The 15,573-nt window shown below is 42.6% G+C and overlaps 2 protein-coding genes and 1 long non-coding RNA gene across 4 annotated transcripts in view; 2 read left to right on the top strand and 1 right to left on the bottom strand.

Moving 5' to 3' along the window:
* HEPHL1 (hephaestin like 1) overlaps positions 1–8,857 on the top strand; it is an 85,853-nt gene extending 76,996 nt beyond the window's left edge. Inside the window, exons 16-20 of the mRNA XM_032358246.1 lie at positions 1,318–1,540; positions 2,849–2,988; positions 7,849–8,011; positions 8,469–8,540; positions 8,638–8,857. Coding sequence (XP_032214137.1) covers positions 1,318–1,540; positions 2,849–2,988; positions 7,849–8,011; positions 8,469–8,540; positions 8,638–8,837 — 798 coding nt within the window. The 3' untranslated portion in view covers positions 8,838–8,857. The remainder of the gene's footprint in view (positions 1–1,317; positions 1,541–2,848; positions 2,989–7,848; positions 8,012–8,468; positions 8,541–8,637) is intronic.
* LOC116598866 lies at positions 8,776–14,591 on the bottom strand. The gene is made up of 4 exons (XR_004289180.1): positions 14,512–14,591; positions 10,715–10,790; positions 9,798–9,894; positions 8,776–8,864 (listed from the first exon to the last, which is right to left on the bottom strand). It is a non-coding gene; the product is annotated as an uncharacterized LOC116598866 (long non-coding RNA).
* Positions 14,089–15,573, top strand: part of PANX1 (pannexin 1) — a 45,164-nt gene continuing 43,679 nt past the window's right edge. For both annotated transcript variants that reach the window (XR_004289179.1, XM_032358247.1), the window contains exon 1: positions 14,089–14,677. Coding sequence is in view for 1 of the 2 variants with exons in the window: in XM_032358247.1 (XP_032214138.1) it covers positions 14,497–14,677 (181 nt within the window). In the remaining variant the exon portion in view is untranslated. The remainder of the gene's footprint in view (positions 14,678–15,573) is intronic.

Raw genomic sequence — 15,573 nt, 5'->3', positions numbered from 1 at the left:
GTTCAGTAGGAATACAGGGCTATAGAGGGAGCATTAGAAAGAGAGTCTAAAAAGAACATTACGAGTAAAGCTGAAAATAGGAAAATAGAAGGTGTGTTTGGGAAATGTTCAGCATCCTACTGGCCACCATCTAAGGTACAAAAGGAAAGTAGTTTGGGGGAACTTACGGTAGAAAAATCCACTGGGGGAGCACATGAGGACCTTAAGGACCTGTCGAGAGTTTGTATTTATCCAGCAGGATATCCAGTGGAAAAACACTGAAGACTGCTAGATATGGGAGTGATGAGATTGACCTGATGGTAGTCAAAAAGGATAGGCTGGATGCGAGGTGAGCCAGAGACCAGAGAGGACCCAATTTCTAGTCCAGGGTGAGGGATTAAGATCCAACACTAGAACCATGGTGGATGGAATGGGGGAAAAGTCACAGAATGGAGAGGTATTGTGAAGGGAAAAGAAATGTAAGATTTGACAGTAAACACGATGGGACAAAGTGAGGAAGAAAAAAGAATTAAACACTGAAATCGTTTCCTGACCTAAACAACAGGAAACAGCATAGTACTATCAACAGAAATAGAGAGTTCAGGAGAAGGAAGTGTTTTGAGGGAAATAATAAAACCCACTTTAAAAATGCTCAGTGGATTGAACTGTTGCTGGAAGCACATCCAGATGGAATATCTAAATAGGCAATTGGAAATGTGGGAGTTTTCCTCCCAAAGGAAACGTAGGGCTGAACAATTTGCCATGGTGGTCATGCATGCTCCCAAATCATTTTCTAATTACCCATAGAAAGTGGAATATAAGACCTGCATATAGTTATATAGTCTCACTTGGAAAGTGAACAGGAAAATAGAAATAAGCATTCAATTATTCAACAAATATTTGTTGAACATCTTTTAGGTACTAATCACTGGACTATGCTCTGGTGACTCAGTGATGAGGGAGGGACACCAATTCAGCCCTCAAAAAGTTTGCTGTAGCTCATTTTTAGGAACATTCCCACATCTTCAGGGCTTTTTAATTATTTTGTGGTAGGGGACTGGGTGGCACAGTAGATTAGGTGGCTGACTCTTGGTTTCCACACAGGTTGTGATCTCAGTGTCGTGAGATCGAGCCCCATATGGGGCTCCACACCCAGCATGGAGTCTGCTTGAAGTTCTCTCTCTCCCTCTGCCTCTCCCTTCACAAATTAATAAATAAATCTTCAAAAACATAATTATTTTGTAGTCAACAGTCTTTTCACAGTGGCCTTCCTACTAACTTAATCTGTCTTGTTAAATTATTTAAAGGCTCCTCTAATTCAGTTTATTTTTCTTTCAGGATACATATAGCGGTTTGATGGGTCCTCTGATTATTTGCAGAGAAGGAGTGTTGAATGAAAAGGGAAGAAGAAGTGATGTTGATTATGAATTCGTTCTCTTGTTTTTGGTATTTAATGAGAATGAATCCTGGTATCTGGATGACAATATTAAGAAGTATCTCAATAAAGATCCACGACATTTTAAGCGCACTGATGATTTTGAAGAGAGCAACAGAATGCATGGTATACCAGAGGTTTAAAAAGAAGACCCTTAAAAAAAATAAAAAAATAAAAAGAAGACCCTTGTTGATATAAGCTTGTAGAAATTCCTATAACTGTAGTAGGTCCCCAACCTCTTTCTCTGAACCCTTCCCCATTCCCAGGGGCACGTGGACTAGAGAAACTCCTTTAGACCTTTCCTTCAGAGAGAATGAACTAATCCATTGATTGGCTATCAGCAAGGTCAAGTGCAACTTTGGATCAATTATGTAGGGTGCTCTATCTCAGAACTCTGGGATCCCTAAACTGTAAAATTGTAAAGTAATTCCTAAAAAATGAATTATCACTTATGGGTGATATATAAGAGTACATCATAACATCAAGCTAATCAAATTTAAGGGCCTGGTTACACTGACTCAGGAACATGAAATTTTCATCACCAAATTTCTCTTTTAATGTGTCTATGTTCTTTATTTAATTCTATGTACTTTAAGGTAGTTTTTTTTTAAAGTGAGAGTAATATGTTTTAATTGACACATTTGTACTATCATACCAAGATACTTCTGACCAAAATATACAAAAAGATAGGCCTTGCCCAAGGTCACAAAGCTTATATTGCTAACATTGATTAGAATATGCAGGCTGATTTCTGATTCAGCTACTTCTTCCCCTATAATTTTGCATCCCTTCCCCCAAAGTTTCTGAGTATGCTATTTTTAATAAATATAACTCATTTGCCTTGGCACAATGCACAGAATAAAGATTTAGTAGAAAGCAGAGGGAGAGTCCCCATCATGTCAACCCAGCTGGAGTTTGCTTTGGTCATTGTGAGGGTGTGGGCTCAGTCCATGTGAAGCTTTCCTCCTTTTGGCAATTCAGTCATGCTTAGGAACTTGCCCCAAACTAGTTCTCAGAAAGCAAAGCGTTAAGGGAATAGCTTCTAGGTCATTTAACTTTGACTTATAGGACCTTGATTCTCTGTGCTTTAGTTCACTCATCTATAGAATGGTATAAATAAGGGCTGCTTCAGAAATAAGCCTGTAACCCACTCTATAAAGAGAATGTGCCAAACCAGCAAGCACACAGACAACACCCTGCTACCCAAGATGTAGCTTTTGAAAATAAATTGTGACCTCTCTTTTCCGGCTCTCTTTTGTAAGGATTTCTTTATAACCTGGCTTTTGGGTCTAGAATGGTGGGAACATTGGTGTGAGTATGATGGTTATGTGTTTATTAGGCAGATGAAAATATGGGTAACTTAAAGATCTTGAACCATTTCTAAAACCAGATTAAGTAATGACCACTAATCAAAGACTGTTTTCATCTTCTTAGCTATCAATGGAAAGATTTTTGGGAATCTCCATGGCCTTATCATGAATGAAGATACGATGACAAACTGGTATCTGTTGGGAATGGGAAGTGAAGTGGACATACATACCATCCATTATCATGCTGAGAGCTTTCTTTTCAAAGTAAGTATTAGAAATATGCTTTGGGGAAGACTTTTTGAAGTCAAAGAGTCAATGTATGTTCACTGTGAATAAAAATGACTTGTGAGGGTCGTATTAGAAAATGGAACAGAATAACGTGATTATACCCACCCCCCGGTAGGTATTTCTTAATATGTGTATATATTTTGTTGTGCTTATGAGAAACTCTCCAAGCTTCAGAGGGGAGTTTTCTCATCAGTTGTATGGGGATAATTTTTACCACTCTGGATGATACTGTTAATACTACATATAAAAGCCACTGTAGTAGTCTGTTCCTTATCCTTAACCTTCCCCCTTTTCTTTTACTTTCTTTTTATTTCCTTTGTTTTCTATGTCATTTGCTAACAGAAAAGCCCTATCCAGTAGATACTTCAAGCTGGCTCCAAAACTTTATCTTGTCTTTTTTTTTTTCCGGAGCAGCTGAGCTGGGCTGGACCATGTGTGGTCTGCCTGTCTAGCATCAAGCTGTTCCACCTTGGTGGCACTGACTGTACAGAATCACCCGGGGGTGCTGTTTAAGGAAGAGACTGCCAGGCCCCACCCCTGTCCTGAGGAATCAGCATACCAGGAATAAGATCTAAATAGGCCATCATCCTGGGGTGCCTGGGTGGCTTAGTCAATTAAGAGTTTGACTTCAGCTCAGGTCATGATATTGGGGTCCTGATATCAAGCCCTGCTTCTGGCTCTGTGCTCAGCGGGGAATCTGCTTGTCCTTCCCCTTCTCCCTCTGCACCTCCTGCTGCTCATTCTCTCACTCTTGAAAATAAATAAATCAAATCTTTAAAAATAAATAAATAAATAAATAAATAAATAGGCCATGGTCCCAAGAGCTTAGTGAAGTCTATAGGGAGAAAGAATAGAAAAGAATGATCACATCTAATTCGTGGAAGAACCTGCATTGGTCCTTTTGTGGTTAAACAGCAATAAATAGTAACTTTAACAAACGCCTAATATTTCCCCTCTGTGTATTTATTTAACATAGTTAAGACACCAAATATTAGTCTACAATGACTACAGTTTACATATTAAATGGCTGTGCTGCTTTTCAGAACTTGCCTTTTTCAACTCACATCTTTAAAAATACATTAAAAATTTATAAAATTTAATAAAACTATAAAAATCATTCTATATGCCTATACAGTTGTTTTGTACACATATAAACTTCAAAAATTTAAGTACAATTGCCATTGAGCAAAAGCCCCTTAATTTAGTGTATGGGGCAGCACATATGATAGCGTAATCAATACTGATTAACATCCTCATTACCTCCTTAAATGTCCTTGTTGCACTTTCTAGAGGAAGGTACTTTCTCATGCTTAATCTCTGGCAGCCACTGATCTACTTTCTGTCTCTGTAGTTTTGCCTTTCCTGAAATGTCAAATCTATGGAATCACACCATCTACAGCATTTTGAAACTGGCTCATTTCACTTAGGATACACATTTGAACTGCGTCCATCCTGCGTGTTATCAGTACTTTGTCCTGTTCGATTGTTGAGCAGTATTCCAAGGTGTGAATACATTGCAGTTTGTTAATCCACTTTCCCATTGAGGGGCATTTGGGTTCTTTCTGGGTTTTAGTTATCACAAATAAAGTCATTGTTTCTCCTCCCTTTCCCTATGATCCTCTGCACTATTTCTTATATTCCACATATGAGTGAAACCACAAGATAACTGTCTTTCTCTGATTGACTTACTTCACTTACCATAATACCCTCCAGCTCCAACCATGTCGATGTAAATGGTAGGTAGTCATCCTTTCTGATGGCTGGGTAATATTATATTGTATGTACAAAACACATCTTCTTTATCCATTCATCTGCTGAAAGACATCTCAGCTCCTTCCACAGTTTGGCTTTTATGGACATTGCTACTATGAACATTGGGATGCAGATGCTCCTTCTTTTCACTTCATCTGTATCTTTAGGGTAAATAACCAGTAGTGCAATTGCTGGGTCATAGGGTGGCTCTATTTTCAACTTTTTGAGGAACCTCCATACTGTTCTCCGGAATGGCTGTACCAGCTTGCATTCCCACCAACAGTGAAAGAGGGTTCCCCTTTCTCCACATCCTTGCCAACATTTGTTTTTCCTGTCTTGTTAATTTTAGCCCTTCTAACTGGTGTAAGGTGGCATCTCATTGTAGTTTTAATTTGTATTTCCCTGATGACAAGTAATATGGAACATTTTTTTCATGTGTCTGTTGTCCATTTGTATTTCTTCTTTGAAGAAGTGTCTGCTCGTGTATTCTGCCAATTTTTTAACTGGATTATCTACTTTTTGGGCGTTGAGTTTGAGTTCTTTATAGATCTTGGATACCAGCCCTTTGTTTGTTATGTCATTTGCAAATATCTTCTCCCATTCTCTAGGTTGTTGTTGACTGTTTCCTTTGCCTTGCAGAAGTTTTTTATCTTTATTAAGTCCTAATAGTTCATTTTTTGCCTTTGTTTCCCTTGCCTTTAGAGATGTGTCTTGCAAGAAGTTGCTCTGGCCAAGGTCGAAGTGGTTACTGCCTGTGTTCTCCTCTAGGATTTTGATTGATTCCTGTCTCACATTTAGGTCTTTCACCCATTTTGAGTTTATCTTTGTGTATGGTGTAAGAGAATGGTCCAGTCTCCTTCTTCTGCATGCAGCTGTCCAATTTTCCCAGCACCATTTATTGAAGAGACTGTCTTTTTTCCATCAGATATTCTTTCCTACTTTGTTGAAGACTAGTTGACCATAGAGTTGAGCATCCATTTCTGGAATTTCTATTCTGTTCTATTATTCTATGTGTCTGTTTTTGTGCCAGTACCATCCTGTCTTGATGTTCACAGCCTTGTAATATTGCTTGAAGTCAGGCACTGTGTAGGCCCCCAGCTTTGGTTTTCTTTTTCAACATTCCCCTGGATATTCAGAGTCTTTTCTGGTTCCATACAAATTTTAGGATTGTTTGTTTCAGCTCTGTGAAAAATGTTGATGGTATTTGGATTTGATTGCATTGAATGTGTAGATTGATCTGGGCAGTATAGATATTTTAACAATGTTTATTCTTCCAATCCATGAGCATGGAATGTTTTTCCCATCTCAGCATACAGATCTTGAATATATTTTGTTGGATTATTACCTAAGCAATAACATGGGTTTTGGTGATAGTATAAGTTGCATTGTCTCTATTTCAATTTCTAATTTTTAATTACCAATATATAGAAGTATAATTGATTTTTGTATAATTGATCATGTATCCTACAACTTTGCTAAAAAGTTCTAGTAGCTTTTTTGTAGATTTTGGGGTGATGGTTTCTTACATAGACAATCTTCTTTTCTGTAAATTGGGATGGTTTTATTTCTTTATTCAATCTGTATGCCTTTTATTTCTTGTCTTGCCTTATTGCACTGGCTAGAACCTCAAATGTTGAATCTGAATGGTGAAAGGAAATATCCTCGCCTTAGTCTTGGTGGGGGGGTGGGGGAAGTACTCAGTTACTCATCACTGAATATAAAGTTTGCTTTAGGGTTTTCGTAGTTCCTATTAATAAGTGAGAGGAGTTTTTTTTTCTATTCTTAGTTTGCTGATAGTTTTTATCATAAACAGATGTTAAATTCTATCAAATGTGTTTTCTGCATCTATTGAGATGATCACATTTTTCTTCTTTAGTTTGTGGATGATTTTCTTTAGTATATTTGTCATTGACATAGATTAATTTTCAAATATTGAACCAGTTTTCAATCTCAGGATCAGTCATGCTTTGTCACAATACATTATCTTTTGTATATATTGTTGGATTCATGCTAGTATTTTTTAAAGATTTTACATTTATGTTCATGAAAAATATTTGTTGTAGCTTTCTCTTCTCATATAGTATTAGGGTAATGTATAGGTAAAGTACTAAGGCGTCAGGGTAATAATGCTGGCCTCATGAGTTGGAAGTGGTCTGTCCTCTTCTATTTTCCAGTAAGATTTGTTTAGTACTTGTATTACTTCTTCTTTAAATGTTCGTAGAATTTGCCAATGAAGCCATCTGGACCCGGAGTTTTAATTTATTAGAAAGTTTTAATATAATTCCAGTTTCTTTAATAGATAATCTGAACAATGAACCTAGGTAATTTTCATCTTAAGGAATTTGTCCATACCATACAAGTTGTAGAATTCACAGATAGTTATTCATAATATTCCTTTATTATGCTTTCCAGTGCCTGGAAGGTCTTAGTGACATCCCCTCTTTTGTTCCTAATATTTGTAATATGTGTCTTTTTTTTCTTGGTCAGTTTGTCTAGGGGGTTGCATTAGTTATTGTTTTATAACAAATTACCCCAAAACTTAGTGTCCTAAAACAACAAATGCTAACTCACAGTTTTTCTGGGTCAGAAATCTGGGAGTAGTTTAGCTAGTCAGTCGTGACCCAGCATTTCTCATGAGGCTGTAATCAAGATATCAGCTGGAGCAGTAGTAGTCAGGTTTGACTGGGACTGGAGAACCCACATCCAAACTCACTCATGGGGCTACTGACTGAAAGCTTCATTTCTTCACCACATGGGTATGCCATGGGAGCGGACTTCCCCCAGGGTGAGTGATCCAAGAGAAGAGAGCAACAGAGAGAATCTAAGTCTTTTAGAAGTAGAATGCCATCACTTCTTCCACATGCTATTGCTCTCACAGACCAACTTTCATACAATATAGAAGGGGACTACAATGGTTATAAATAGCAGGAGGCAGGGATCATTGGGGGCATTGTGGAGGATGGTATCACATCTTAATGACCTATTCAAAGAATCAGTGTTTGCTTTCTTTGATTTATCTCTATTATTTTTCTATTCTCCATTTTATTGATTTCTGCTCTTATCTTTATTATCTTCTTTCTGCAGATAGATAAATCTTATCGAGGAGATGTGTATGATCTCTTTCCTGGGACATTCCAAACCATTGAGTTGTTTGCTGATCACCCAGGGACATGGTTGTTACACTGTCACGTGTCTGACCACATCCATGCTGGCATGGAGACAACCTACACAGTCCTTCGGAACATAGGTACTGCTTTCTGTCAGGGATGATGTACCAGGCTTCCTGTAGGCCCTGAAAATAGGAGACTTAAGAGCCCCCAAGGGCTCAGAGTCAAGTAAGAGAGACAGACATATAAACAGTAACTATTATAGAATATGATATGTGCCAACATAGAATGCAGAGTACAGGGCTCTGTGGAGATAATGGAGATAATGGTTAACAACGTAGGGACATGAGCAAACATTCTAGAAGCTATAATGCTTCAGATGGATCTTAATGGGTGAGCAGAAGCTTGAAAGGTAGATGGGGTAAGGACAGTGTGTGTATAGGTATGTAAAATAGTAAGAACTTAAGAAAGCCCTGCAGATACAAACAGGATAAAGTCCTCCTTGGTAAAATGGCATAACCCGTGAAATAACTCATGTCATGAAAAGAATCTACTTTTGTTGTTTATAAAACAATCAATTTTGTCATCTTCATCCAGACAACAGGATCCCTTACTCCACGAAATCTCCATCTGGAGGCGCATCCCACCCAGCCACAGTGCCCCCCAATGGTAATGATACCCTCCCTGAATCCCTCATGCCAACGATCAGCATTCACTCTCTAGGGAAGGGCGGAGGACTGACACCTCACTTTTCTTTTCACAGAAGAACCTGGCAAGGAGCAGCTTTATTTCTTTGGCAAGAATCTGGGTCCTAGGGGAGCCAAAGCAGCCTTGGTCATCCTCTTCATCCTTGGACTCCTCCTCCTGATCTCCACAGTGATTCTCTCCCTCAGACTGCGGTCGGCAAGGAAGCAGGTCGCATACCGGGAAGTCCAGTCCTGTGCACTCCCCACGGATGCTCTGTGAACCAGCTGGTTGTCCTCAGCAGGGAAACTGGACAAGGCATCATTCATTAAGACAGGTTTACATTATATCTTGGATCAGGCTTTGATCCTCCAGAACACAATCATAGCAATTTGCTTTTACTTATTTATTTTTTTAATGGGCTGTGAATAATCCTCAGGTATAAAATACAGAAAGAAGAACAGGTGTGACTGAGAAAACACAGTCTGTTCTCTGAAAGAATTTGCTGAAGTGGGACAACCCTCTGAAAGATATCTTTATTTTCCTTTTTTTTTTTTTTTAATTCTTAGATTAGACGGAGCTTCCTCAGCTAACCATCCAAGTTTCTAGATGGACGACTTTGGGAGTTAAACTGCTTCAGGCACCTAAGTGGAATGGCACTGATTTTTCAACACTATATAATGTTACATAAGATATTTCCCTTAGTCATTTCAGGGAAAATAACTTCTTGAGGAGTTCATGAAAATGTCTAAACCACTATCTGCTGATAGAATTTGACCAAATGAAGCTTTTGGAGGCCTTAGCCAGATCTCCTGGCCTTTTCCACTTTAATATAAATAGCCTGTGCTCTGTTTGCTACAGAAGGCAAAGTTATCAGCATTTAAAAAAAAAAAATTGCTGCGGTTTTTATGCAAACCTGCAGAGATACTATGATGTTTACAACTCGAGTCATGTTATATGTTTTTACAAAGTTTCCATGGCAACAGGGTTTTTTGCCCCCCCCCCAAAAATCATCCAGAGAATTTGTTTTGTATTTCAGAATGTGGAGGGCCAGAAGTTCTACAAGAGAAGCATAGGATCTCCCACTGAAGCAGAGACTTCCTAAAGTTTAGTGGGAGCTCCTGCGTGGGAGGGAAGCTTTACAGAAGGCGAATCTGGACTTGAGCCTTGAGTCTGATTTTTTTTATTCACCTAGTGGATCTTTCAAAGTCTGCATCTTCTAGGAAATAAAAACAGTCTCACCATGTGAGCAACACCAGGAGGAAGTCATCAGTGCAGCTGACTGGTAGGGAGAAGAACTCTCACAAAATTCTTGATTCCATGCCTTTTAAAGACAGCCCTTTGGGGGAGGAGGAAAAAAAAAAAAACAGAAAAGGCTAGAAAAAAGAGAGTCCCAGTTATAAGGTTTTAAATCATTAAATTGGTTTTGAAGACATGCATTACAGTTTTCAAGGCTCAAATGCAAAAATAAATTACCAGACAATTAAACTCAACCCATTACAGGTGATCCACACTCTCTGTATACACGCCTAAACGTTAGGTTAAGATTGATAAAAGCAACTTTGCTTATTACTAGACTGAGAAATTGCCCTTAACTCAGGGCCAGATGCCCTGCGATGCCAATGTCAATGCCAGATGAATGATATCGGTACATTTGCCTTAGCAGATCATTTGGCTGTCCAGGTGAACAAGTAGAACCTAAAAAAATAACTCTGGTGGAGGGACATTTCCTACTTTCTCATCTTCATCTTGGTGAGGGAAAATGGGTAATTTGATAGAAGTTATAGTCTTACATGAAACAGGATGCGGATGCTAACAGTTCTGTTCTTAGTTGGCTTGAACGTCATATCCAACAGTGTACCCAAAGGATTCTGAATTCCAGCCTGCTAACCACTGACAATGTGATTTTGTAGTATGTGTTCTACGGTTTTCGTACATGTGTAGGCTGTATAATTTCATAGTGATAATTATATTAAATGCCTTATTTATAACTCACCTAGATAACAAATTATTTAGTTTTTTCCCCTTTTCTCTTAGTCTATTTTTTTAATGAAAATGAAGCCATAAAGTAGTTTGATTACACACCATTTCTCTTTTTAATAAAGTTTCACAGATTATGAGATGGCTACTTGCATTTTTTTTTCTTTTTTTACTATTACCTGATCATTAGAAGTAGGGCAGGGTTGGTTAAAGGAGAATAGTCTTTTAGATATTCAGCAATTATCCTTGTTATACCTGCTAAGGGAAATGAAACAGAATAACAATATGTCTCCCAAAGAATACGACTATCCTCAAACATTGTTTCCTCAAATGTACCATACTTCTTCCTCTGCCTCAGTCCTTGAGAAAACCAATTACAATTAGATACATCTCCAGTAACAATGAAGAAGTATCCCTGCTCTTACCAGGACGGGTCTCTTCCTTAGCTCTGGACTTATACCTTCTTGCTCTCTCAAGAACTTCATTCCCTTGGGGCGCCTGGGTGGCTCAGTGGGTTAAGCCGCTGCCTTCGGCTCGGGTCATGATCTCAGGGTCCTGGGATCGAGTCCCACATCAGGCTCCCTGCTCAGCAGAGAGCCTGCTTCCCTCTCTCTCTCTCTGCCTGCCTCTCCATCTACTTGTGATTTCTCTCTGTCAAATAAATAAATAAAATCTTTAAAAAAAAAAAAAGAACTTCATTCCCTCAGTGTTCAGCTTTTTCTACTGCATGAAGTCATTGGCAGCACCCACTATTAAAAGACAGAGGGCTGCTCTCCTTAATTTCATAACCCTCTCTAACCCAGTTTCTCTGTTCCCTTCATAGCAGAACTTTTTGCCTGTACCACCTCACCTCATGAATTCCTCAACCCATTCCAGTGACTTCCAACTCAGTGTGACTTGCTCCCACCTCACATTCTGCTGTTGTCAAAATCAACAACCACGAGGCCATTTCTAATGGCTTCCTCACCTTGATCTCACTCAACCTGTCGATAACAACTGATGGCTCCTTCTTTCAAAAATACCCCATGGTCCCCTGACTCATCACCATGACCTCTTGCCAGCCTTCCTTCTTCCTTCAGCTCTCCCTTCTCAGTCTCTTGCTAATTCCTTCTCTCCCATCTAACTTAAGTGTTGGCATGCCTCAGGGCTTGCCACTGGGCCGTCTTCTCTCTTTTGCCCTCAGGGTTAGGCTTAATAATGTCCCCCAAAGATTTTGTGTCCTCATCCTTGAACCTGTGTTATTTTATATGGAAAAAAGGACTATGCAGTGAAGTGAAGGATCCTGAGACAGACTACTCAGGTTGTCCATAAATAAAAGTCACAGCACCCTTCTAAGAGAGGCAGAGGGAGGTTTGTCTATGGAAGAAGGCCATGTGACAACTGAAGAAGGACACTGTGCCCTGGCTTTGGAGTTGGAGGAAGGGGCCACAAGCCAAGAAATGCTGCTGTAAAACCTGGGAAAAGCAAGGGAACAGATTCTCCTTCAGAGCCTTCAGAGGGAGCTTGGCCCTGCCGGCATCTTGTATTCCAGTGAATATGATTTTGGATTTAAGAGCTCCAGAACTGTTAGAGAATACATGAAAGCCATCAAGTTTGTGGTCATTTTTTACAGCCCTCTCCATATGTTATTTCATCCATTTCACTTTTAATTATATCCAAATTGTTTACCTTGGTCTGGGACCCAGCCTGATTTGGCCAATGCATACCTCTCCAACTCTTCCCTGCTCTAGCTTTGATCAGTTCTTGTGTCCTGCTAGTTCTTTTCTGCCTCCGGATCTTTGCACACACTGCTTTCTGTGGCTGGAGTACCTTCCTCTCCAGCACTCTCATCCTTCTATCTACCTTTCTTGGCGATCTTTGAACTCCCCAGTCTTTCCTCTGTTATTTCTCAGAGTCACTGTTTTCCTTTCTAGTGCTTATCACAAGACATGACCATTTTATCTTTCTGTTAGTTTGATTTTCCTCTGCCTCTTTGACTACCCCTGACTTTTTTTTTGCTCATTACTGCATCCCCAGCCCAGACCACAGTGCAGATACATAATGGTTGTTCAGCAAATATTACTTGATTGAATATATAAGCAGAACAGATGGTATAGTGGGCTGGACTAGTCTGACTTTGACTATTTCGGTTGCAAAAAGTCTCCTATTCAAATGTCAAAGGTCTAAAACAAATCAAACAGATTCTGGGATGCTTGCTGTGAGGTCCGCAGCTGCTCTGGCTTCCTTCTAATAAATGACACTGGAGCAAGGGTCGGGTGGGGGAAGAGCATGTATTATTCAATCCCTAAATGCACTTTACAATTAATTTAAAAAAAAAAGCAATGTCATCAAAAGTAAGTCTAAGAAACTGTCACCGCTAAGAGGAACTAAGGAGATGTGACAACTAAACACAGTGTGGCATCCTTAGATGGGATCCTAGGGGAAAAAAAAAGGATACAAGGTAAACATTAAGGAGATACGAATAAACTAAATTTTCATTATTATTATTACTGTATTAATATTAATGTAATCTGATCAACATCAGATTTTGTATATTAGGAGAGAGGAGCAAGAGAATTTGGAAATTGGCTGTGGCAGCTGGGAGAAATGGAAGCGGTAAAGATAGTGCTGGAGGCTTCTGGGTTGGGTGGATGGGTGGATGGTAGTGCATTCAGCCAGATAGATAGGGAAGACAGGAGTTCAGCTGGAGGGGAAGACGACTGCAGTCCCGGCCATTGTGAGTCCAAAGTCCTGTGAGCCATCCCAGGGCAGAGCTGGGTAAACTGCTGGAGCGTTCAGAGGACCGGTCAAGATGGAGATAAGCCTGAGGGACCTGAGGGCAGATGGGGAGGTTAGCCTGGACCCGCCCAGCAACAAAGGGCAGAGTAGGCAGCCCAGCCCAAGCAGCCTCCAGTTTAAAGGTCCCGTCAGCTGCAAAGATTGTGGGCTACAGCATCTCCTCCTGTTTCTCCACTTCCTGTAAGGGGTTCAGAAGCAGTTGTCGGCAGCCCCTAAGCCCACCCACCGGCGGACAGCCGGGGGCCGGCTCCCGCATCAAGGATCGGCCCACCAGCGCTGGAGGAAAAGCGCAGACCGGGGCAGCGATCATCGAAGTGTGAGACTCTGGCGCACGCAGAGCTCCCCACAGACCTCGCGCCTCCACTCGCACAAGCTCCCCGGAAGGGTTCAGAGTCCCCTCTTCTACACCCTTGGACTGGCTTTTATGGCGGCCATTGCCCTTTGAAGCGTTTGCAGCTCCTTTTAAGCTGGTTCCACCGTGTAGAGTTGTTAGCGGAGCGTCAAGGGGTACCGTCCAGTCCACAGGGTGAAAAGCCGCTTTCAGAAATGATTAGCAAAAATCCCGGGCTAGAAACTGGGGAGGCTGAGGCCGAGGGGGGGCGCAAGCAATTCGGAGGTACTGGTCAGTGCGAAGATGCTTCTGCGGAGGCGGATCCCAGGGACCCCGCACGGGGCGGTGCCCACCCCGCCCGCGTCACCGCGGCTTCCGGCAACTCCACGCGCCCGGGCTCTCGGGCTCGCCCAGGGTCCCGGAAGGGAGCAGCGGGGCGAGCGGAGCGCGGGCGGGGCGGGGCGGGGGGGCGGCTTCGGGCCCTGGGGCGGGGCGGAGGGGTCGCCGGAGCGCCTGCCTCTCGCGCCTGCGGACGCGGGCGAGGCAGCGAGCGGCGCGCGCAGCCGGGAACCCTTACTGGGCGAGCGCGCGGGGGCGGGCCGGCGGCGGACGAGCGAGCGCGAGAGCTCCTGCGCCCGGGCGCACGGCGGGAGCTGCGGCGACGGTGCTGTGGCTCGTCGGGAGCCGGGAGCCGCGACACACAAAGGCTGGGGGTCGGGGAGGGGATGTGTGAGCAACCGGGGAGCCGGGAAAGGGGAAGCGAAAGCCGCGGGCGCGGCAGGTGACGGCGAAGGCGCGGTACCCGGGCCTGCCCTCCAGAGCCTGTCGGGCTGACCCCGGCTCGCCGCAGCCATGGCTATCGCCCACCTGGCCACCGAGTACGTGTTCTCGGACTTCTTGCTGAAGGAGCCCTCGGAGCCCAAGTTCAAGGGGCTGCGGCTGGAGCTGGCAGTGGATAAGATGGTCACGTGCATCGCCGTGGGTCTGCCCCTGCTGCTCATCTCGCTGGCCTTCGCGCAGGAAATCTCGATCGGTAAGGCCGGTGCCGGAGGGGCGGGGTGGGGCCGGCCGGCGCGAGCGGGCGGTATCCGAGGAGCCCAGGTCTGGTGGAAAGAGATTTTATTGCGCGCCCCCTGGAAGCCCTCCTAGGCTGCGATGGGCGTGAACGTTGGGAAGAAAGGAAACCCCAGCTGTATGTGTATTCTTTGCCCACGTGGTTCGTTTTATACCCCTGTGGATCCTGTTTGCATCCCTACTGCTCAGTTCTTCTGCCTGCTTCCCCACTGATCCTGAGTGTGGCTTAGCGTTCATGTCCGGCTCCTGGAACGAGCGCCCTTGCCATCAGATTTGTCGAAAACAACGGTCTCCTATTCCCTTCCCTCTCACCCTTGCTTTTGTGTAATTACTTCGAAATTTGGAGCAGAGAAGTTCCTGAGTGGCTGAATGGAGGATGTGCAGAAAAGTACTCCATGAAATGTGTGTTCTCCCTTTATTACCTCACTTTGATACTGGTTGAGACTTCAGCTCTGCGGGGTCATGAGTGCTGGGAAATGACTGCACCTGGCAGGTATTAGAGGGATAATACCAGAATCCTCCACCCGGATGGTGTTGTTACGAATGTGGGATGAACAAGTCCCCATCATGTAGACTATCCTTTACTCATAATAACACTTCTGAGGTGCGAAAGTGTTTGGGGTAGGATCACGTGGCTAATAAGACTGGTCTATCTCATCAGCTGTTCTGACTTACAACACAGGAGAGGATGCTTTTGAGTCAACGGGACAGCTCTAGCCTGTTCAGTACGAGAGAAGAGAGGTGGGTGGCAATGGACCTTGGGGAAAGCTTCTATGAGAAATTGTACTGGTCCTCAGCCCTGGAGCACAGGTGGGATTTGGATAAGCAAAGGTGAGAACTTTGCTAAGATTTTGA

This window comes from Mustela erminea, chromosome 9 (assembly GCF_009829155.1).
Source record: "Mustela erminea isolate mMusErm1 chromosome 9, mMusErm1.Pri, whole genome shotgun sequence".
In the NCBI taxonomy this organism is placed as follows: domain Eukaryota; kingdom Metazoa; phylum Chordata; class Mammalia; order Carnivora; family Mustelidae; genus Mustela; species Mustela erminea.
The sequence above is the reverse complement of the archived record's forward strand: the minus strand, read 5'-3'. Positions and strand labels throughout refer to the sequence as shown.